General features: G+C 43.5%; 1 protein-coding gene across 1 annotated transcript; it reads left to right on the top strand.

Moving 5' to 3' along the window:
- The first annotated feature begins 494 nt into the window (after window positions 1–494).
- PRDM14 (PR/SET domain 14) lies at window positions 495–17085 on the top strand. Its single transcript, XM_019453182.2, has 7 exons — window positions 495–1299; window positions 1890–1943; window positions 2032–2189; window positions 3352–3622; window positions 8117–8319; window positions 14186–14287; window positions 16858–17085. Exons 1-7 carry the CDS (start codon window positions 495–497, stop codon window positions 17083–17085), a joined length of 1821 nt encoding a protein of 606 aa, XP_019308727.2.
- Window positions 17086–24416: the final 7331 nt, after the last annotated feature.

Genomic DNA, 24416 nt, shown 5'->3' with positions numbered 1-24416 from the left:
TTGGGGAGCTCGTCTGTTTCTGCGCTCACGGGCTGGGGGCCCTTGACTATTCCCTGACTGCTGGGGACCCAGGAGCGCCTGGAGCTGCCGCCTGCCCCAAAGCGCACCACGGCCTTGCGCTCGGGCCGCGGCCCCGGGAGTGGGAGGGTCTGGGGGCTCCAACCCACCCTGTAAAAGACTTTCGTTGGACGGAGAAGGCGGAAGAGGGAACTTAAAATTTGCAGGAGCCGGGTTTGGGGCGAGATGTAGAGAGTAGGTTGTTGGAAACCATCTGTGCTTGGTCGGGGTGCGTTTGGAGAGGGAAGGCAAAAGCGACTCTTACCAGGAACTTGGAGTGGAGCAAGATCCCGGAAGATTTTCGTTTGGGGTTTTGTGTGTTTGTTTGCATTGCGGTTTTGTTCTGTTTTGTTTTGTTTTGTTTTGTTTGTGGGGTAGGGCTTGCGAGATCGAGTTGGGAGGTTTAGGCGATTCCCTTCGACCCGGGGCTAGCTCGGATGATAGAGGGTAGGCAGGGAGGAGCAGGGTCGCAGCGCCCTGCGCACCTCACTCGGCTGCGCTTGCTTTCCCGCAGACCCGCCGCGCGCTGTGCCCCCAGGATGGCTCTGCGGCGGCCAGGTGAGGCCGGACCCCAGGGCAAGATGTGCTATCCTCCTGAGAGGCTCCAGGGCGGCCCCCAACACCTGGACGCCTACTACACGCCTTTCTCGCCCTATGGCCACTATGCGAACATGCTAACCGCTGCGGAGGAAGATTTCCAACCTTTCCCGCAGCTGGAGGCCGCCGTGACTGCAACCCACGCTATGCCCCCCTTTGCCTTCCGGCCCGCGCCTCTCTTGCTGAGCACCAGCCTGGCTCTGCAGAGGGAGCCGCTCTACGACCTGCCCTGCTACAGCAAGCTGCCACCGTGGTCCCCAATTCCCCACCTCCCCAGAGAGGTGCCGCACTTCCTCAACAGCAGCCGCGAGTATGCAGGCGCCACCGGTGAAGACTTGGGCCATACTGGTGGCCGAAGTGACAGTGGCCAGTGCTGTGGACCTGAAATTTTAATGCCGCCGCCGGCTGTGAATGCTTCCCTGTTCCCTGAGGGGGTGAAGACCTCCCAGTTATTATCTTGCTCCCCCAGCAAGCGGTCTGAGGAGGGCTCCAAACCCCTGAACCAACAAGGGAAGTCATCTCACCGCTACCACTTCACCCAGGAGGACCTGCACTTAGTTCTGTTCGGGGTCATTCCCAGCCTGGATCACTCAGCCCCTCTGCACCACGCGGTTTCCGGTTTCCTGGTCCCCACGGACGGCTCTGGTAAAGGTGGTCACGTCGGGCAGGAGTCGGGTTGGATGGGCAGGAGTCGGGTTGGATGGGAATAGAGATGGGAGGAGGAGTGGGGAAGGAGCACTTCAAGGTGGATATGAGACGGCTCAAGTCCAGCGGGGAAGTGTGGATATTTCCCATCAGGATGGAGCCCTCACTTCTGAGGCTGTACTTGCTTTCATGCTTGATTCCTAAGGTTGGCTTTAGTGGAGGAGGGAGAAGAGAGACATGGCTCACATAGTGGATGTCAGCTGGGATCAGATTCTACCGGGATAATGCAAGGTAGCTCCACTAGGGCCTCACGCAATTCATACTGGGAGTCCCAGTTTAGCCATCTATCTATCTCCACCTTATTCAAAATCAGCATTATCTCTGCTTCTCAAGTTCTTTAAATTTGCAGAACGGGGTTAATTACATAACCTTGCAGGGGCTGTTCTGAGTCTCAAAGGAGAGATTTTATACGTAAAAGGAGCAGGAAAAATATAAAGGATAAATCAACATTAAACTAAGGATAATGGTTACCTCTAAGAAGTAGGGAGGGAAACACCTTATGAAAAATAAAATCTTAACCCCTTTTCTAGGATCTGATTCTCTTTGTCGAACTCTGGATAAAGACTCCCTTCAACTACCAGAAGGTAAGCAGGGCCTCTGGCTTGGGTTTCTGTCCTGATGTAATGCAGTCAGTTGCCTCATTGGCTTTCCTGCCTCGGGCTTTTCCCCTAGGTCTCTGCCTCAAGCAGACGATGTTTGGTGAGGTGCGGCATTTTGGTGTATTCTGCAGTAGCCTTGTTGCCAAAGGAGTCAGATTTGGACCCTTTCAAGGTAAAGTGGTCAACGCCAGTGAAGTCAAGACCTATGGAGACAATTCTCTGATGTGGGAGGTAAATAAATATGCTTCTGGTGGGTTGACAAAGTGGGAAATGAAGCCAGTGGAGAACAGTGTCAGCTTCTGGCCCCGTGGGAGGGGGTCACTCTGCTTCTGTGCTGCCTGTTTTACAGTATAAAGAGAAGGGAAGAGAGACGCCTGGGTGGCTCAGTTGGCTGAGCTTCTGACTTCCGCTCAGGTCATGATCTCACGGTTTGTGGGTTCAAGCCCCTGCATCAGTGCAGAGCCTGCTTCGGATCCTCTGCCCCCTCTCTCTACCCCTCCGCAGCTCGTGTTCTCACTTTCTCTCTCTCTCTCTTTCTCTCTCTCAAAATAAATAAATAAACTTAAAAAAAAGAGAGAGAAGGAAAGGTAGATATTCACTCCATTAAGATAGCACCTCTAAGTGAATTCTTTGTGTTTCCTGATGCCTTAAATTGTTTTAATCTGTGAAGATTATCAATGGAATATACATATTGAAGAGTTAATATTTATCTTTGTTTATGGGCAAAACCAAATGGTTTAAATGTTATACAGTGCTGCTGAGAATATGCCAAAGAGAATAAAAACAAATTTTTAAATTTGATATCATCTGCCTATGAAATTAGCTATGGGTTTTTAAAAACTGATACTCTTGACTGTGTTTGGGGCATGTTGGTAGGACTCCACAGTTTGTTAGAATATATCAGGTACCTCCCCTTGACCCTGAATTCCTACTTCTAGGAATATAGGGCAGGAGTGTAATCTGAAATTCAGACCCTGTGGAAGATGTTAATCACAAGGTTGCTGATAACAACAAAACATTGGAGACTGTGGAATTGCCAAGAGCAGAGAAAGAATTACATGCATGACAACCAGGTTGGGAAAAAGCACAAAACTAATTGGTTGTCTTTAAGTTGGGAATTAAATGCAAACTTCTCTAGTTCCCCTTTTCTCTGCTTATGGAATTAAGATACTATAGAAATTTGGAAATTAAAGTGATGAAAGTAAGAACCTTTAAGAATGTCACAGCACCGATAGAGATAAGCTAATACATCTATTTGAGCTTAATAATGTTAATAATAAGTATATTCAGTGGACTCAAGCATGAGATTTGGACTATAAATTTTAATAAGTAATTTTATAGGTTAGGCACAAAGAAAAAGCGCATTTTAAACTTTACGTTTCATTTTTTTTAGATCTTCGAAGATGGTCATTTGAGCCACTTCATAGATGGAAAAGGAGGTGCGGGGAACTGGATGGCCTACGTCAACTGCGCCCGTTTCCCCAAGGAGCAGAACCTGGTTGCGGTGCAGTGTCAGGGGCAGATATTTTACGAGAGCTGCAAGGATATCTGCCAGAACCAAGAGCTCCTTGTGTGGTATGGAGACTGCTATGAAAAGTTTTTGGACATTCCCATGAGCCTTCAGGTCACAGAGCAGGGGAAGCCGGCGCCTGGGCCCTCTGAAGGTGAGTGCACGCCTTTGCCTTTCCCAGTGAGGCTCTTCTAGTAGAAGGACTTGGCACATGAACCACACCCTCCTGCAGCATCCCCGCTGACTTGGCGGGGCGCCCCCTTCGCAGAGGCTAATACAGGGGAGACTAAACTGAGGATGTCTCTAACAAGGGGGGCACTACCCAGCGAAAGGAAAATGCCCTTATCTTTCCACAGCTGCTGAGGCTACTAATATTCACAAGGAAACCTTTTCTTCTTCCCCATCACCTCCTCTCAGAGGAAAAAGTAAATAAAGGCCAAATACATGGATGCAACTTCTTCCCTAGGTGAGCCAGTTTCTGATTCATCTCTGCTCAGGCTAACACAGCTGATGACTCCATCAAAGCTCTTAGAGCAGTGTTTTTCAAGTAGGGGTTGCAGTATCTTAATGTGGGAAATCAATTTAGTGGTTTAGACCATCTTTAAAGAAAAAAAAAAAATTAGAATAGAGTAGAATAGAAAATATCGATGTGAATCTCAAGTATTGTTTGGTGAAGTTTGATTACAAGTGGAGATGTGTGGTATACTGAGTCTCAAATATAAAATATATTTCCTACTGTGGATCTTCCTCCCCTTGGAGAAGTATTGAGTTAGACTCTCACTCTCAGATTTTAATGTGGGTGTTGACTACCTGGGGATCTTGGAAAGATGCAGATTCTCATTCAGGGCTGGGACGACCTAAGATTCTGCATTTCTATCAAGCTTCCTGGGGAGGCTGATGCTGTTGGCCCCTGGACCACATGAGAAGGTTGAGGAGCCAGAGAACCACCAACCCACTATCTGGGGATGAGCCTCTGGGATTTGCAAATTCTCTGAGTGATTTTTACATACACAAAAGCTTGGGAATCCCGATCTGGTGGGTGGGATGAGTTAAATGCAAAATGTATATAATAGGGTGGAAGACCACCTTATTATGTTATAATAAGTGTGATAAGTAACAGTTAGAAAAAAAGAAGTACATTTGCATTCATCACACAATACAGTGATTGTATGCGTGCTCATTTCCCTTGCAAACATAGACCCTTTGGTGCAGGAAATAATCCTCAACACCTTCATATCCCTTTCTCCTGGATCTTAGTGTGTATTGAAGGGAAGCAGAAGACATTAGGACTAATGCAGGGAAAGCTGCTTAGAGGTGGAAGGAAATATAGGGTGTGTTAGGCTGGGAGAGGGAAGGAAATTTGGCTTTGGGGAATAGGGAAGCCAGGGGGAAGGACACGCTCACTGGGATTAGGAAGTGAATAATGAACAGGCTCTTGTTTCAAGAGTCCAAATTATGAGGGCCTCTCGGAATCAGTTGGGTAAACCATCTATCTTCCTGCTACCCCAATGAGCGGATAGTGTGGGGGTAAAGTCGGGGGTGGTGGTGAGATGGTGGGACTCTCTAAAGTCCGTGGACCTCACACTTACTTCATACTTAGGGAAGTCTTCCAGAAAGACTTCCAAAATGTACTGATTGTTTTTGAAATAAAACTGAAGAATACATTTGAGAAAATATACACATGCTCAATAACTCACAAGATACAATCATCTTTTTGAAAAAGTATTTAACACTATTATTGGCTATTACAATGATCATAACTTTCGATTTCTCAGTAATACGCTTCTGGAAATTTGTCTTCAGAAAATGGTCCAGAAGGGCAAGCTTTGCCCAGGAAGGTTTTTACAATGGAACCGTCCCTATTAATGAAAAATCACAAACAACCTAAATGTTCAATAGTAGAGTAATTGTTATGTAAATGGTGATATATTAACATATAGAATAATATGCAGAAATCAGAAATCCCCATCTGGTGATAAGGAACAGGGAAGGATGAGGGCTTATGATAGTAAATGGGGTTAAAATAATATATTTGGGACAGTGTATGGAAGGAAATTGGTAAACAGCTTAATTTGTTGGAAAGAATTATGGATGAATTAATTTGTTTTCTGTTAATGAATAGTTTTGAATAGGATTAAAAAGGAAAGAAAAATCGAAATTCTTCTGTCCTGTCAAAGAACTTTTCCTCAAAGTCTTTTGGTGAGGAATGATGGGAACTTCCTTCCCCCTTTAAAGTCTTGAGTGGGAGGGAAGAGTCTGGACCCTATGTGGGCGGGTTATTTGAGTATGCAAGCCTGTGGAGTGTGTGTTTTGGGGGATGGAGGTGTGGAATGTGAAGACAGCTCTTAATTGTTACCAAACTCTAAACTGTGGAGGGGCAGAAAGTAGCATTGTCGAGACTGGAAAACCCCTTGGCTAAAAAGAGGAGTTGACTGAGGTTGGGGAGTGGGGGTGGGGAGGATGAAGAAGGAAAGGGAACAGGATGAAGTTATCAGGTTAAGTTAAATTTCCAAAGACCTGAGCAGAAAATGCAGACAGGTGAGCCCTAATTAGTTAGCAAAGGTGGAGTCTTATTTTTGCCTAAGTGGTTGTTCTCATGCAGACTCCCTATCGAACCATTATTCTGAATTTTGGTGTGCTCTAGTGCTTTGATTTGTAAAGGTCACTGATCCAGTCTTGTAGACCCTCTCTTCCCACCGTAGGAAGCAGGAAGGCCAGGCCATTCTGACCAATGAAAATTCTAGTGCTGAGCTAAAACCATCCCAGCAAGGGACTTCTGAGAGTATTAGCACCTCAATGAAAGTGATAGACGTGCCAGGCGGTGGACCATCCTGGGGATGGCGGTTGCCTTCCTGGTTATTTACTTAATGAATGGTTTATTTCCTTAGCCACCTGTTAAACGTGCCTGGGAGGTAGTTGTCAACTAACAAAGCCCCTGATGGATAGCTTCCCTGCTGTCCTGATGCTAAAAAGATTTCCATCTACAGACTCCTGCATATACTTATTCCTGGCCCTTCTCTCTTTCTCTCTGGGGCCAGACAATGAGGTCTCAGTGATGCATTCACAGTCAAAGCCACTTGATCCTCTGGAATCCAGAGTGTCCTCAGCAGGGAGGCTTTTGTAGGTGGCCCCTGTCCCCTCCTCTCCCCCCAACACATAGACACCCCTGGACCTGGGACCTCCCTTGCTAGAGTCGGCTGAACCCTCTCTAACCTCTCTCCCCCTCCCTTCATTGATAAAAACAGATTTACCTTTCTGGATCTTGTGTATCACTCAGTGATAGTATCACTCTTTGGTAAGAACTCAATAAATGATAGGATTAAATTAATCATCATGGTAACCCTATAAATACAAGGGAAGGCAAGATATTGTCAGCCTTACTCCATACATGTTGGTTCTAGCTCTGGAATCTTTTCCAAAGGTTCAGAGAAGTAAACTGTGAGCTAAACAAATGCCTAAGACTTCATAAAAGGGGCCAAATGGAGCAGCTCTTGTGAAGCCTAGGAAGTAAGCAATTGGTGTCCATCATGGCCTGAGGTGAACTGCTTTGAACTTAGAGCTTGGGCTGATCTGAAAGGGACACGATAGGTATGTTTTGGTATATTAACCCAGCCTTGTAACACGTGCCAGTCAGAAGTGGCTTCAAGAACTGTGGTGTCGAGGGGCACCTGAGTGGCTCAGTCGCTTAAGTGTCCGACGTCAGCTCAGGTCATGATCTCATAGTTCATGAGTTCAAGCCCCGAGTCAGGCTCTGTGCTGACAGCTCAGAGCCTGGAGCATGCTTCACATTCTGTCTTCCTCTCTCCTTGCGCCTCCCATGCTCAAGCTCTGTCTCTCTTTAAAAAATAGATAAACGCTAAAAAAATTAAAAAATAAATAAAAAGAACTTTCGGATTGAACTGCTCTTAAATAGGGCTGGAGGCAGGACTAAATTAATAGACTGGAGAAACATAGCAAAGCATGGAAAACATGAAGACTTCAAACCCTGATCGAACTGATTGGAAAGTAATTAAACATACGTGTATACACATATGTATTTCTTTAAGGAGTAAGAGTTCATTGTTTAGGCATGACAACGACAATACGTTTACTACTTTTTAAAAGTATTATATTTTAAAGATTGCAGTTTGAGGCATTTATGAACCAAATGATAATTAGTATTGAAATAGTCACAGAGGGAAGTGATCTAAATGAAAACAAAATTGGCTATAAGTTGATCGTTGTCAAAGCTTGGTGTTGAGTGCATGGGGGATTGTTAGTGCATTAGTTTGATTAAGTATATGTTTAAAGTATTCTGTGATAAAACGTTTTTTAAAAAATCCTGTTGGAGAGGGCCGCCTGGGTGGCTGAGTCTGTTAAGTGTCTGACTTCGGCTCAGGTCATGATCTCATGGTTCATGAGTTCGATCCCCTCATCGGGCTCTGTGCTGACAGGTCAGAGCCTGGAGCCTGCTTTGGATTCTGTGTCTCCCTCTCTCTCTGCCCCTCCCCCACTCACGTTATGTGTGTGTGTGTGTGTGTGTGTGTCTCTCTCTCAAAAATAAATAAACATGAAAAAACATTTTTTTTTTTTAATCCTGCTGGAGGAAATAAGAATGAGGGAAGGTAGCTGACAAAGCCCCTGGCACTTATCCTCCTGTGTTTGACAGAGTCTACAGAAGGCTACAGATGTGAAAGATGTGGAAAAGTATTTACCTACAAATATTACAGAGATAAGCACCTCAAATACACCCCTTGTGTGGACAAGGGTGACAGGAAATTTCCCTGCTCTCTCTGCACACGATCCTTTGAGAAGCGGGACCGGCTCCGGATCCACGTCCTTCACGTGCATGAGAAGCACCGGCCTCACAAGGTAAGAAGTCCGGCGACGAATGATGGGTGGCCCGTTACTCACATTGCTTTCCTGCTCCTTTCTCAAACCCCTGAAGACACAGTGAGGGTCCCCTGGATGTGAGTTGCTGGGACACCGTGCCTGACGATGTAGGGTCTGTGAAGAAAGGGACGTGCCGTGGAGGGGCAGACAGGAGCTACCGCGTCACAGTGCTAGAACGGATGCATGAGGTTGAGAGGACACAAAGGAAGGGTGTCCACTTCTACCTGGAGACGTGGGTTATGAAAGGCCTCACAGAAGAGGTGGCCTTGAGCCAGTCTAGAAGGACAAGGGGATGTCTGATTTATGTCAGAGGCAGAGTTGGTTGAGGAGAGGGAGAGGGTCGAGATGTTCCGAGCAAGAAGGAGCCTGGCATGTGCTTTTAGATCACTGTACGTTGTTCCATCATCTGTGCAGGCATATTGACCATTGTAGATAAGGATGAGGCAGAGGCATGGCCCAAAGAATGGAAGGCATCTGTGGCATGCCAAGGATTTTGTCAGGAAGAAAAGCAACAATGGCCATAGGGAGCCATTTTCTGCTATTCCGGATATCTGGTTGCTCTGCCGGACTTGGTGAAAAAAAGTGCATGCACCATTGAGCCTGTTTAGAAGAAAGGATGGGACTTAGGTGCAGACAGACATGGGTGTGGCTCCCAGCCCTGTCGAACTGGCTGATGAGGCTACCACCTGAGCGACCCCAGAGTCCCAGTTCTGTTCACTTGAAAAGTGAGAGTAATCTTCATAAAACTGCCCTTATCTTCCCCCACTGGTGGATCTTACCTGTTCACGGCTAAGCTTGCAGGGAAATCCCAGTCACTATATTACTTACTCCTAGAAAGTTTGAGGATTTTTACAATAATCATGTGTTATCTTGCTCGACAAAAGACATTTAACACAATTAGTTTTCAACAACCCCTTGGTGGTCCAGATCTACAAAGATGTCCACACCAACCCAGTCCCCTCCAAATACCACTTCCCACAGAAAAGCACATACTTACCAGGATTCTAAGAACATTTGAAGTATAAGACAGTGAAATTACTGGGGTGCCTGGGTGGCTTAGTTGGTTAAGCGGCTGACTCTTGAGTTCAGCTCAGGTCATGATCTCAAGGTTCATTAGTTCAAGCCCCATGTCAGGCTCTGTGCTGGCAGCACAGAGCCTGCTTGGGATTCTCTCTCTCTCTCTCTCTCTCTCTCTCTCTCTCTCTCTGCCCCTCCTCCCCTTCTCGTGCTCGTTCATGCTCTCTCTCAAAATAAACATTTTAAAAAGTGATAAATTTATTTCTAATTTTTACTGTTTAACGTGGGAAAAGAATGTATGTTTGGTAAATATATTTTGGACAAAACAAAAGCCTCCTGATATGCCATGACCCAAGTTAAGACATTTAAGGTGTAATGTTTTTCTCTATGTGTATGTGTACATTTACGTATTTTTAACATACTTGGGGATATTCTGAGGCTAGTTTTCTGACTTAACACAGTATCATGAGTCATTTATAAACATAGTAATGGCGGCATCAGTATATATTAGATGGATGTGCTATCATTGATTTAACCAGTCTTCTGCTTTGTGATTTTTTTCCCCCCAGTGCTGCTGTGGTGAACAATATTATATACAAATCATTATCTCTGTTATCCATGTCTGATGATTTCTTTGGGATAGATTCCTAGAAGTAGAAAAACTGGGTCAAAGGGTGTGTACAATTTGAAGGCTCTTTAATCGAGGCACTAAACTGTCTTCCAGAGAATGTGTCGATTTGTAGTCCCGCCCCGGGTGGGGGCTTGTGTATGTAGTAGGCAGCACCAGGTCTCCTGCAATGCTACTGTCCTTCTTTACATTGTCATTATGATAGACGGAAACGGTATCTTGCTTTACTTTGCATTTTAATTAATGTGGTCTAAATGTTTAAACTATATTTTATTGGCACATTGTATTTGTCTTGTGATTTATCAATTTATGTCCTTGGAAAAGATTTCTATTGCTACATGTTTTAGTAATAATGTTTTACAAGCTATATTGTATCAGTTCTGGGTTGGAGTTTTTTCACATCTTTATGTTCCTGAAATTGGAGTGTGTTCAACAAGTGACGATATGCCACCATTCCAATTGGTGGCATTTTCTTTGTTAGCACAAAAAGTAATGGTGGATCTTACAGCTGATGAGATACACCATTTGGGCTGTTTGTCAGATTTGCTGCAGCCACAAGACCAGAGAGGGTGTTGGTTAACAAAGGAGAAGCTATCGGATTTGTTTTTGTTTTTCACTAAAAAGAATCGAAGAAAAGGTTATCAGAGCTCGATCAAGATATTTCTGCTAGAAAGTTGGCTAGGTCATTTGCTTAAACTCTGAGGACGGTGTTGGTCTTGAGTCGGGGTTTGAGTGGAGAAGCTGTACTCGGATGCTGCCATCTTTTTTTTTTTAATGTTTATTTATTTTTGAGAGAGGTGTGTGTGTGTGTGCGCGCGCGCGTGCGTGTGCACGAGGAGAGGGGCAGAGAGAGGGAGATAGGATCTGATCTGAAGTCTCTGTGCTGAGAGCAGAGAGCTGATGTGGGGCTTGAATTCATGAATGTGAGATCATGATCTGAGCCAAAGTCAGTTGCTTAACCAACTGAGCCACCCAGGTACCACAGGTGCTGCCATCTCTGAGACTGAGGGACCATAGACCAGGCTGTCAGTAGATGACAGAGACGAGAAAGAAGGCATGGAAGCTGGTCAGAGTGAAGTGAGGAGTTGGGTTTTATGGTAGAGTGGAGAAAGAATCATTTTTTAAACTGGCAATAGAAGAGGATGAGTCCTGTGTCCTCAGTGTTCCTACAATTCTTCTTTAGTGATCTTCTCTTTGCAAACTCTCCCTGAGTGGTCTTGTCTCTTTTATTATGACTATAAGTAGCATTTCACCTTGGATGTCCATCCCTGGCCAAGAGCTCTGACCTGAGCTCACGAAGCATGTATCTAGCTGCATTCTAAGTATGTCAACCTGAATTTCTCATGGCACTCCTTTTCTAATTTTTACTGGTAAGCATTTTTTAATGCTTTTTTTAGTTTTCTTTATTTTATATACTTAAGTTTGAGTACTGAACTTCTAAGGTGATAAAATACATTTAATTTTTTCAAAAACTTGAACAAAACATTTAATTTAAGTTGAAAAGAAGGGGAAAAAATATCTCTGGTGAAACATACCTGCAGAACTTAAGATAAATAATTTTTTTTTTTAAAAACCAACCAGTTTCTGAAAAACAATGACAATTAGAAGATGCTGAGTGTACAACCAAAAATGAAAAACCCTGTATTGTCACCCCTATATCCAGCATTTAAAACCTAAATGTACCTCCTTTTCACATAATTTGTCGAGCAAAATTAATGAAGAACACAAATAAATGACAGAGGAAATCCCTGTAGTTCATAACAATGAGTCCCAAAAGTTTATACGTGAATTTGGGATCTCAGCCCTCTCCAACCTCCTAAAATTCCTGACCAATGGAGTGAAGGCTTTATTTTTCCAGAAAGCATCGTTGCTTATAGTCTATCAATTGCTCAAAATTATGCCAGACTTTTTACTTTCTTTGTATTTTGTTTTTGACTTCCCCCTAAGCTTTTTGTTTTTGCTGGGATTTCTAATTACAAGAGGTAAATATAGTTTCTTAATTGTGTAAAATGATATTTACATCCTTGTTGAAAGCATTCTTCATGGAGCTTATTCAGATTTGAACCAGGTGCTTTCTAGGCCTGTGAACTGTCATTTTTGGATAGTTTTCATCACCTTTCTGAATTAGTTCCACTGATTTTTACATCTCACTCTTCTTTCTTGATTTCCAATTTTCAAAAACCTTCAAGGCATCTTTCCATTTACTCTTATCATTTGATATCTATCTGGTTCTTGATTATTTATAAATAACTGTGTTTTTTCTTTATGGAATTTGTTATTTATCTTTGGAGTTCTGAAAAATTTTTTTTAATTTTTTTTTTTTTTTAACGTTTATTCATCTTTAAGAGAGAGAGACAGAGTGTGAGTGGAGGAGGGGCAGAGACAGAGGGAGACAGAATGTGAAGCAGGCTCCAGGCTCTGAGCTGTCAGCACAGAGCCCGACATGGGGCTTGAACCCACAGACTGTGAGATCATGACCTGAGCATGACCTAAGTCAGACGCTTAACCAACTGAGCCACCCACGTGCCCCTGGAGTTCTAAAATTTTAACAGAACGTGCCAAGTTGGATGTCTTTTTCTTTTTGTCCTGCTTTGTAATCAGTGAAGTACAAAGTAGTCTTTCCATTTGAAGGCATAAGTCCTAAACTGAAAGGAATTTTCTTGTTCATTCTTTGATTATTATGTCTTCTAGATCTTTATTTTCTCCTGGAACTTCTTTTGGCCAAATACTAGCTACCTCCTTGTGCTTAACATTTTTGTTCTTTTTTCTGAAGTTTTGTTGTTGTTGTTGTTGTTTGCTTGTTTTTAATTTATAGAGAGAGAGCACACTGAGCAGGGGAGAGGGGCTAAGAGAGAGAAAATCTTAAGCTGATCATGGAGCCTGACGTGGGGCTCAATCCCACGACCCTAGGCTCATGGACTGAGCCACCCAGGCTTAACTTTTAATTTTTTTTGCTCCCCATTCTCAGAGTCCCCTAATCTTATTTTCCAAATCATGTATTTAGTCTTTATATTTGATCTGTTCTTTTTTGTAGTATTAACTCAAACACTTGACTTTTTGTGCTAGCAATCGTAGTAATGATAACAAATGCTCATTATTAAAACCTCAAACAGCACAGAAAAGTTAGAGAAGACTTTTAAAATCTACCCCAGGGTCGCCTGGGTGGCTCAATCAGTTAAGCGGCCGACTTCGGCTCAGGTCATGATCTTGCGGTCCGTGAGTTCGAGCCCCGCATCGGGCTCTGGGCTGACAGCTCAGAGCCTGGAGCCTGTTTCAGATTCTGTGTCTCCCTCTCTCTGACCCTCCCCCGTTCATGCTCTGTCTCTCTCTGTCTCAAAAATAAAAAATAAAACGTTAAAAAAAAAAAAAAAGGTTGTAAATTTGAAAAACATTTCTTTAAAAAAAAAAATAAATAAATAAAATAAATAAAATCTACCCCATAAGGTAGATATGTGCACATAAGCACACCTGAGGACCAGGGCGTGGAGGCAAAATATGTTCCTTTACCTGGTTCGGGATCCTAGAGAAGATTCAGCAGTTGTCATGAGGGTCAAGAGCACAGAGAAACGACATGAACCTTTGACAGCAGGTGAACACATGCTGCATCACATGCTTTCACTGGACTCCCAAACTGGTACTTTTTTGTAGGTACAATGTGTCTCAGACCACCTGCCACCTGTGTTGCCATCTGGGGCTCCATAATCATCACCACACCCACTAGCTTTTTAGCTCCTTGTCTCTAGCAAAGTGTCGAGCACATAGTAGGTACTCCATAAATACTTGTTGAATTAACTGGGTGGTGCCCATCAAGAAAAGCAGGAGACAAAGGGTCCAAGTTTAACTGACTTGCTCTGGTCACACAGCTACTTGTTGACAGAGCAGGACTAATTCAGTCTTCTCTTCCTGTTCACTTCCCACTTTGTACATCTGAAGCAGCTGACAGCCAGAGACTTTAGAGGAATTATGGAAAGCCACAGCATTGAGCAGGCTCTGGACCAGAACTCATGCTTCCAGATTCTTCCGATGTAGCCCTGGGTCGTCTTTCTACTACTTTAATTAGATCCCTCAGCCTGAGTCTACTTGATCCTCTGCCTACAGACATACGCAAGATAAATAGAATATTTTACCTCTTACTCCCAGATAAACATAATGGTAAAATGAAGACGTGATTTTTAACTGCATGTTTCTTTTACACCTTAGTGTTCTACGTGTGGGAAATGTTTCTCTCAGTCTTCCAGCCTAAACAAACACACGAGAGTCCACTCTGGAGACAGACCATACCAGTGTGTATACTGCACAAAGGTAAATGGAATCTCCTTCCAAGGGATCTGCCTTGAGCCCTGTTTGGATGTTCATGGCTAAGAACTTGAAGCATAAAGCCTGGCTTATAAGGAGTTCTTGGTTAGTCCATCATCAGCCCAAACCCCATTTCCACCCCTAAATATGTTCCAGTTTGCTTAAGATGATCAGACACGATCTCCTACTGCCAAGTTGGCATTTGGGTCACGTGTAATGAAACACACCCCGCAGGGTTGTCTGGATTCAGTCGGTAGAACATACGACTCTTGATGTTTGAGTCGGAGTTCGAGCCCCATGTTAGATGTAGAGATTACTTAAATAAATAAACTTAAAAAATCCTTTTTTTTAAAGAAATACACCCCTGATTTACAGACAGCCCTGATGATTGCAGACACAATTACCTAATATTAAAGAGCACAAACTCCTCTATCTTTCTAGAGCAACATTGCTGAAATGGAATCTAATGTACATTATACAGAATATTGAATGATTAAAATGAAGACACAAATATGTAAATATGTAGTTAGGAGTTGCTGGAATAGAAACAATGGTTTGACCATGCTTTAGAAATTATACCAAAACATCTCATGTCCTGTTTTGATGATAAACATCTGTGCTGCCCAATGCTTAGTGAGCCATTAACCATATGTGGCTATTTAATTTAATAAAAATGAAGTAAAATGGAAAGTTCAGTAATTTGGTTGCACTATGCACATTTCAAGTGCTCAATAGCCCCATGTGGCTGCTGACCACCAAATTGGATAGCACGGACACAACATTTCCATCATTGCAGCAAGTCCTATTGCATAGGAATAGATTGATCCTGTCATCAGTTTTATATAATAAAGCCATAAAAGGAATATAGGCTGTCTTAGGGGGACGTCTAAACCTCCCACAGAAGGATAAAACATTGAGCGCACCAGACTTGGGGAAACCTACTGGCCAAGAAATTGTGGGTCAATAGAATGGTCATAATCAACATGGCGAAATGAGGCTGAGCCAGAAGTAGACCATGTGGAGCCAGCACAAACTGAAGGAAGGTGACCATGGATTTGTGTGAAAAAAGCAGCCTCTCCTGAGGAATAAATTCTGTCCAGGATTTCCAGAGCAGGGTCAGAATAACTCCACAACACATTCTGTTTCTGGAGTTCTTACTCTGATCCCTACCTTGTAACTTCTAACTAACCTGGTACTGAGAGATGTTCTGAAAGGGAACTAAATATTTGGCCTCCCAGTTGACACATTAGACTTCAGTTACTTAAGCTGATGAAGACTGACCATGTGTGGGTGTTCAGGCAGGGACAGCTTATGAACCTGACTAGGCAGTGACCCAACTCCACATGTGCCCAGACACCCTGTTGTCTAGTGCTTCTCTCTCAGCCCCCCAAATCCGAGGTCACCGGTTTAACCAGTGTTTTATATCACAGTCAATGGACCCCAAAATGAAGTCATTACGTCTCTAATATACCACTTGAAGGTGACAAGTGGTACTGAAATGAATGAGGGAAAGAACAGAAGTGGCCAAGAAAAGATACGTAAACACAGCAAAGTACTTGGGGATCTAAAATGTGACAACCATTCTGAAAAAATTTGGCAGTTTCACTAAAAACTAAACTTGGTAACTGCCATACAACCCAGCAGTTGTCCTCCTGGTCACTTACCTTAGACATGAAGGTTTATATCTTTACACAAAAACCTGTGCACAAATGCTTGTAGCAGCTTTATTCATGAGAACCCACACCGGAAACAACCCAGATGTCCTTCAACGGGTAAGTGATTGAACAGACTGGGCACATCCACACCAGGGAGAGCTACCCGGCAATAGAAACGGCATGAGCTGTTGTCCACACACCAGCCTCAAAAATGAACAGTTAGCGGTTGTTAGGGCTGAAAAGAAAAAAGTGGGAGTGAGAGGGATCAGTATGGCCCTAAAAGGGCAACGTGAGGGGTCGTCATGATAAAATTGTTCTGTATCTTCACTACCAACATCAGAATCCTGGTTGTGATACTGTACCGTAGTTCTCCAAGAGGTACCACTGAGGGAAACTCTGTAAAAGGTACACAGAATCTCTAATATTTCTTAAGACTGCCTGTGAGTAAGCAATCACCTGAAAACGTTTTAAGTTTACAAAAAGAAGACACTGGGGTGCCTGGCTGGCTCGGTCCGTGGAGCGTGCGACTCTTGGTCGTGGGGTTATAAATTCAAGCCTTGTGTTGGGTGGAGAGATATCCTAAAAATAAAATCTTTAAAAAAAGAAGAAACCAATAGGATACTGTTTTATGCAAGACCGTGGCCAATACGAACTACTCCTCTAATGCACGTTCTCTTGGTGTGGTCCTGGGTCCACCTGCATTGGAATTGCTTGTTTATACACAGGGTCCTGAGCCTCATGTCTGTCATGTCCTTTTGTTATTGAGACCGCTACTGTTGACGAAGAGTGCTCTATAGCCTTAAAACCCAGATTCATCTATTGGAGAACTAAGGGTCAGTGACGTTGGCGTTAACCCCTTTGTCTAGTTGGCTGTGCAGGTGATGGAAATTTACTTTTTCTTCTGCTGTCTGTTCTCTGCAGAGGTTCACTGCCTCCAGCATCCTCCGCACGCATATCAGGCAGCACTCAGGGGAGAAGCCCTTCAAATGCAAGTACTGTGGTAAATCTTTTGCATCCCACGCCGCCCATGACAGCCACGTCCGTCGCTCGCACAAGGAAGATGAGGGCTGCTCCTGCAGCATCTGTGGAAAAACCTTCCAGGATCAAGAAGCGTTCTACTCCCACACGAAGCTTCACGAAGGCTACTAGCCCTCAGTATGGGGACAATGTAAAAACTAAATGCTAGGATTCTTTGTTTTCCTCGCTTATGGGTGTGTCCTACGAACAGATGATAGTTTTACTAAGATGAGAAACAGAAAAATGGGACCGGCCAAAAAGCTGATTTCACCAGCTTTCACAGAAATGTTCATCACAATTTTTAACAAGAATGGAATTTTGGTGAATTTACCTAACAGTAGTGAACGCTGACTATTCATAGAGAGCTTCAGGGTCTGGAAACTCAACACAAACCCTGAGGGAGGGACTGGGAGTAGAGTTTGATTTTTGTGATGAAAAAGACCTTTTCTCTATTTGTTTTAGACCCCCAGTTGTCATGCCTGTGGCCATCACCTGGTCTATTCTTCATAGAATAAATTCTTTAAAAGTTCATTCAACTCCGAGCTTCCTTAGTATTGTAACTGTTTGGACATAGATTAGTCTGCCATCTTTTTTTTTTTTTTCTTAAATTTTTTTTTTTTTAACGTTTATTTATTTTTGAGACAGGGAGAGACAGAGCATGAACAGGGGAGGGTCAGAGAGAGGGAGACACAGAATCTGAAACAGGCTCCAGGCTCTGAGCTGTCAGCACAGAGCCTGACGCGGGGCTCGAACTCACAGACCGCGAGATCATGACCTGAGCCGAAGTCGGACGCTTAACCGACTGAGCCACCCAGGCGCCCCATGCCATCTTTCTTATATTTATTTTAAACCCTTAGTTCCCACCCTCCCCCCATCACATGACAAATGCAGGTTAATTTGTTCAGCACCACACAGAATTACTACGGACACAGAAATTACGTATTCACGCCGTCATCTGTGAGCTTTGTAATTGGGGAAGAAAAATTATTATTGCCAAATGAGAAAAGACTTAAAAATTGCAATAGACTAAAAAATTAAGTGTTTTTATATTGCTCTAGTTTCAAACCTGATTTCATTCCTGATGATGGCACAAGTGGAATTTTTTTTCAGTCCTAATTAATTAGCCGGTTCATACTCTATTTAGAATGTAGAAAGAAGAGGCCCGCCGAAAAGAAAAATGTGCTGTATCACTTATCACGAGGCTGATGCAAGCCTTGGGGAATGTCTTCTAATATGTGAGTGACCACAAACTGATTGCACGTGGGTAATATTAGCCAACATTTCTAAATGAGCACGAACCCTGGGAAATGGTACTGAGCTCGCCATTTGTGGATAAGGAAATCGAGGCCGAGGGTAAGGAGGTGATGCAGCGGTTGCCTCCAAGGGACAAAGCCAGGTGGGCCCAGCTCCGCCACTCAGCCTCTTACCAAACCAGCATGTTCCATTATGAATCCTGCTAAGGATACAGCGTTTTCCCATCAACTAACCCATTCTTCCCCAAATTAAAACAAACAGCACCACACGTTTAAATATTCTACATGGAACATTTGAGACCAGAATAAAAGTGTTTCGTGGGCGACCAGAGCTACTAAGCTAGAATGTCACATCCCCAGCCATGGTGGTATTGACCGTCTAGGATTTTCCTTCACCCTTTATCCATGGTCCACAGCTCTCAAAATGGAGCAAATTCAATATAGAACAGATGCCCCATCCAGAGGGAGGCTCCCAGCTGTAGCAGAGTCCTTTGAGAAAGAGATGTAGTGCAGGTGGAAAAGCAGTGACAGATTTTCCTCTGGGGAATCCTTTGCTGCCTTGACTAGGTCTTGGTAATTTATCCTAATGGGAATGTGCCCTGTTGTTTTAGGACTGTTTTAGTTCATGTTAATTAAGTCAGAACAATGGTCTTTTGAAAAGACTGGGACTCATCCTGTAATTAGGCAGCCTTTCTTTGACTGCTAGTTCATTTTAAAATCAAACGGGTAAAAGCAAGACATCAGGAACTCAGTGATGTGGATTTTTTTCACTAGTTGAATAATTCAAATTAAGTACTCTGTTCTTTGAACAAGCATGGTAGCAAAGGAAGGTGTGGGGTTTTTTTGTTTTTTGTTTTTTGCTTTTTTGTGTGTTTTTTTGTTTTCCCTTTTTCTAACAGGGCATGCAAAATAATAGAATATTTGGGACCAAGCAGGCTTAATCTGACCTACTTCCACAAAGTTTGGGTCATCCTGATTGTGTTACATACCTCAATTTTTTGTTTGGAAAATGCAGTCAGTTCACAACATCCTTCTTTAATAATTACCTTAAGCTCTTTTGTGTTTATTTAAAATGTGTATCTTATCTATTTTTTTTTTTTTTAAAGTAAGCTTTGCACCCAACATGGGGCTTGAACTCACCACCCTGAGAACAAGAGTCACATGCTCTACCGACTAGCTGGCCAGACGCCCTGAAATGTGTCTCTCATCTATTTTTAAAGATAATTTGAGTCAGCTTATAACGATAATTTTTAAAAGACTAGGACAGTCAGAGTAGAAGACTAGCCATTACATAAAAGTAGAATGAAATGAAAGCTCGGCACAGATACAGATACACTGACTGGATATTGGCTGGACATAACACATAGGATACAGATTTTGGAGGTGGACAAACTTGTATTTGTTTACCGTGTTCTCATTTAATTCATTTAATTTCTGAGGCTTAACATTCTCCTCTGTAAAATAATGTCATTGTAGGGTGGTGTTGAGAAGATTGAATAAAAGGAGGTGACTCTCATTATGGGGGGATACTTAATAAATCTATTTCCTTTCTCTTGTAAGTCAGGCAAACGGGAGATGGAATTCTGCAAATTTCATTGTTGATAGATAGCCTTTCCTTCAGTGGGTCTCAAAACGTGTGATTCCTGAAGACGCAGTGTCAACATCACCTGGGGACTGGTTAGAAAGGCAGATTCCCTAGCCCTACCCAGTGTCTAGCGAATCAGGACTTCTGGGGGTGGGGCCCAGCAATCCATATTAAAGTTTGAGAACCGTGGCTGCATTTGATTTCTCTTCCTAGTCCTTGCAGCACGGCAGTGGGTAAAACTGAGTAGCTGGGTGACTTGGCAAAACCACAGATGCTGTTCACTAAGAGAACCATTAGAACGCAGATGGCAGGCACAACAGCAGTCTTCCTTGGGAAAATGGGTGCCAACGCAACACTGTTGGAAATGTGGAACTTTCTGCAGCTATGACCTGACGATGGAATGTAGAAAGCTTCTCATGACTCATCTCCCCTTTGCCTGACTGACAAGAGAAAGGAAATAGATTCTCTGGTTGTATTTCTTTTCCCAATCTAAGTCAGATGATAAATATCTGTTCATTCATTAGAGTTTTTTAAAAAATGTATAAGAAAGGGCATCTGAACTCTGGAAAAATAAGGAGGCTCAAAGTAAAGTGGAATTCATGATATTGATGAGGCTCTTAATGGGCCCTCAGGGTGTCCTTCTAGGACTGGGAGAAGTTGCCAGTTGCAACGAACAAAGCCATCAAAACAGACAGATGCTTGGGACCTCTGTGAGGCCTGCAGTAAGCAAGGCATTGTAGCCATAAAGTCATAGCTCCATTTGTACCCAAGTAGTGCCGGGCACGTTGGGGGTTGGAGGGACTGCCATTCACAATATGTTAAACATAAGATCACAATTACTGTCCCAGAACATCTATTATCGGTGAGTCTAATTTTGACATCACAGGTCGCACAGTATTTCATTCATGGTAGTTTTAAGTACTTTGAGAGTTACTTATGACTTTTTAGGGGCAGGAGTTGCACCGAACTCTGATTTCTTGGGCCCTATCCAAAGGTCAGGAGAACAAATTTCTACACCGAATTACTTCAATAGAAACGTGTGACTGGAGGAGCACCTGGCTGGCTCAGTTGGTGGAGTGTGCAGCTCTTGATCTCGGGGTTGTAGTTTTGAGCCGCACATTGGGTACAGAGATTACTTAAAAACAAAATCTTAGGGGTGCCTGGGTGGCTCAGTCGGTTAAGCGTCCGACTTTGGCTCAGGTCGTGGTCTCGCAGTCTGCGAGTTCGAGGCCCACGTCGGGCTCTGTGCTGACCGCTCAGAGCCTGAAGCCTGTTTCAGATTCTGTGTCTCCCTCTCACTGACCCTCCCCTGTTCATGCTCTGTCTCTCCCTGTCTCAAAAATAAATAAACATTAAAAAAATTTATAAATTTTTTTATAAATTTATAAAAAATAAATAAATACTTCAATATGATTTTGAAACTGTTCCCCTAAAACTGGGCAGTGTGTCTCATTTCTACAGGTTCTCCCTCAGAGGAAAGCTGCTATCTCGGTTTCCCATTCTTAAATACCAAACCCCTTCAGCCACAAATGTGCCCCTGGGCAAGCCCAAGGCAGGTCTATTCCCATAATAGGAGGGCCTGAAATCTTCCCAGGTGATTAGGAGCCTAGGGCTGGGCAGTCAAGAGCAGGCAGTGAAATGGGATTCCAGTCTTTTCCATTTGCCAAATGGGAGGGTTGCTAAGGGACTGGAAAGGCCAGTGCTGAAGATAGTAATCAAATACAAAAACCAAAGCCCCTTTGGGCTATCCTCAGCTCTGGGAGCTTGGGGGCCCAGGGGAGTCTGGAGGCAGAAGACCCTTGAGCATGGCTGCCAGGAACGGATACAAATTAGAAAGGTCCTTCCTCCTTCACTAGTTACCAGGGCATCTACATACATTTTATTTTTCAAGGAGTGGCAGGATTTGAGAGGGAAGGAAAATACATATGAAGAAATGGGTGCATATAATCTGTATTACTTGAATGACAAATACGAAATGTCAAGAAATACTAAAAAATGGAGGTCTATGTGTAAATGATATTACAGAAATACTTCAATGCAGGGGCGCCTGGGTGGCTCAGTCGGTTGAGCGTCCGACCTTGGCTCAGGTCATGATCTCACGGTCTGTGAACTCGAGCCCTGCATCGGGCTCTGTGCTGACAGCTTGGAGCCTGGAGCCTGCTTCCGATTCTGTGTCTCCCTCTCTCTGACCCTCCCCCGTTCATGCTCTGTCTCTGTCTCAAAAATAAATAAACATTAAAAAAAAAAGAAAAGAAATACTTCCATGCAGAATAGGGGAATTCTGACAAAGGTAATCCCACAACCAAGGTCAGTCATCAGTGGGTCTATCAGCTGGGACTTAAAGACTGATTTCAAATGTAAAATGAGAGGGGTGGGTTCGTGGTTACAGATGTTCACTCATTCATCCTGTGATAGTGCCTGGCCCCTAACTTTCTAATAATAGATAACAAACTCCAAAACCAAGAATCCATGTTTTGAAAGAAATACAACCAGCCATTCATTTATCAGGTTTGTGATGTTTTTAACTCCCAAATAGAAGGAGCTTGTTGGTAGTGAAGGGGTCTCTATCAAGCTAAAGCCCAAGTTTCTCAGACTTGCTGAAAGATAAGAATCACCTGGAATGCCTATCAAACCTCAGGTCCCTTGGACCCTCCTCCAAACCACTGACTCCCGTCCTGGGTGAGGTGAGCGTCTAAGAATCTGAAGTTTTAAGGAACACCCAGGTGGTTCTTATCAGAAGTTTGGGAAATGTCAGTCATCTTTAAAAGGTAGCATTTTTGCCACTGTTGTGGTATATACTTTGAACGAGAAATGCTGAGGGGCAAGGGTGGGGAGGGCAGGAGGCTTGGGGTGCTCCAAACCAAGTATTATTTTTTCTAAGTATCTCAGGAAGGTTTTCTGGGTCCCAGGGGCTTTTAAAATTGCCATTTAGGAAAGAAGATGAGTAAGTGAATTTGGAATCAAAACATGAGACCACAAAACAGCCAAAAGGTAGAAGCAACCCAAAAGTCCATGGACAAATGAATGGATTAAAAAATGTGATATAGGGGCGCCTGGGTGGCTCAGTCGGTTGAGCGTCCGACTTCAGCTCAGGTCACGATGTCACGGACCGTGAGTTCGAGCCCTGCATCGGGCTCTGGGCTGATGGCTCAGAGCCTGGAGCCTGCTTCCAGTTCTGTGTCTCCCTCTCTCTCTGCCCCTCCCCCGTTCATGCTCTGTCTCTCTCTGTCTCAAAAATAAATAAACGTTAAAAAAATAAATAAATAAAAAATAAATTAAAAATGTGATATAGGGGGTGCCTGCGTGGCTCAGCTGGTTACAGTGTCTGACTCTTGATTTTGGCTCAGGTCAGGATCTCACAGTTCATGAGATCGAGCCCCAAGTTGAGGTCATGGTGACAGTGCAGAGCCTGCTTGGGATTCTCTCTCTCCCTCTCTGCACCCCCCCCACCCCCCACGTGTGCACTTTCTCTCTCAAAATAAACTTAAAAAAAAAATGGTTAAGCTGGTAACTTGTGATGTGTATTTTGCCACAATTTTTTAAAGATTTTATTTTTAAGTAACTCTACACCCAATGTGGGTCTTGAACTTATGACCCCGAGATCAAGAGTCGCATGCTCTACTGACTGAGCCAGCCAGGTGCTCCTATTTAAGCACAGTTGTTAAAAATTCTTTTAAAAAGGGAGTGCATGCAACTCCTGATCTCGGGGTTGTGAGTGCAAGCCCCATGTTGGGTATAGAGATTACTTAAAAAATAAAATTTTTAGGCTCAGTCGGTTAAGCGTCTTGACTCGATTTGATTTCAGCTCAGGTCATGATTCATGAGATGGAGCTCCTCTCTGAGTGTAGAGCCTACTTGAGGTTCTCTCTCTCCCTCTGCTCCTATCCCCCACTCACTCTCTCTCTTGCTCTCTCTCTCTAAAATAAAAAAAATAATAATAATAATTAAAAAATAAAATCTTTAAACATTTTTTTAATTAAAAAAAGGGGGAGACAATGACAGATACTACAAATGGACAAACCATATAAATTCTGGGGTTCTAAAAGTACCACCCAGATGGAAGTCCTTTCCTAAGGTCTGAATGGCTTTTCCCCTGTTATCTTGTCTTTGTTCCTAATCTCTTCCTATCGGATCCCAGCACTAACTAATGTGAGGACTGGACACTCCCTCACTCCCGAGAGAAGCTTCACTTTCAGAGTGTTTACCCCGTACCCCCTCTCTAAGTGGCTACCTGTCAGTTTCCATTTCAGCTCTACCTTTCTACTTACAGGGCTGCTGACCACCAACTGACATATTACCTGTATTGATTGTCTAAGAGCTGTCACGGTGGAGGGAAAAACTATTCTAAGGCAGCCCTGAGCTCTTAGCTGAGTGGGATCATAAACGCCCCCATTAAAGGTTTCATTCAATAACAATCTTTGCTAAAGTAAATGGACATCAGTCTCCCACCCCCACAACTAATACAGAGCCCATTATCAATGGGCAGAGAGCACTGAACTGTGGCGTATCAGTTTCCACATTTTCAAATGATTCCTTTAATGAAAAGCTGCGCTCTTTTCAGGCCATAAAACACCACGGAAAAGTCTATTCATTTAGCTATTGTACATATTAGCTTATTTATTTAT

The sequence above is a fragment of the Panthera pardus genome, unplaced genomic scaffold, assembly GCF_024362965.1.
Source record: "Panthera pardus isolate Hobbes unplaced genomic scaffold, ASM2436296v1 HiC_scaffold_7, whole genome shotgun sequence".
NCBI lineage: Eukaryota > Metazoa > Chordata > Mammalia > Carnivora > Felidae > Panthera > Panthera pardus.
This window is presented reverse-complemented; position numbering and strand designations above follow the sequence as displayed.

Coding starts and splice junctions, on each gene's coding strand:
- PRDM14 (XM_019453182.2), top strand. CDS start 495: ATGATAGAGGGTAGGCAGGGAGGAGCAGGGTCGCAGCGCCCTGCGCAC. Junction 1,300..1,889: donor GGTCCCCACGGACGGCTCTG/GTAAAGGTGGTC, acceptor CCCCTTTTCTAG/GATCTGATTCTCTTTGTCGA. Junction 1,944..2,031: donor CTCCCTTCAACTACCAGAAG/GTAAGCAGGGCC, acceptor CTTTTCCCCTAG/GTCTCTGCCTCAAGCAGACG.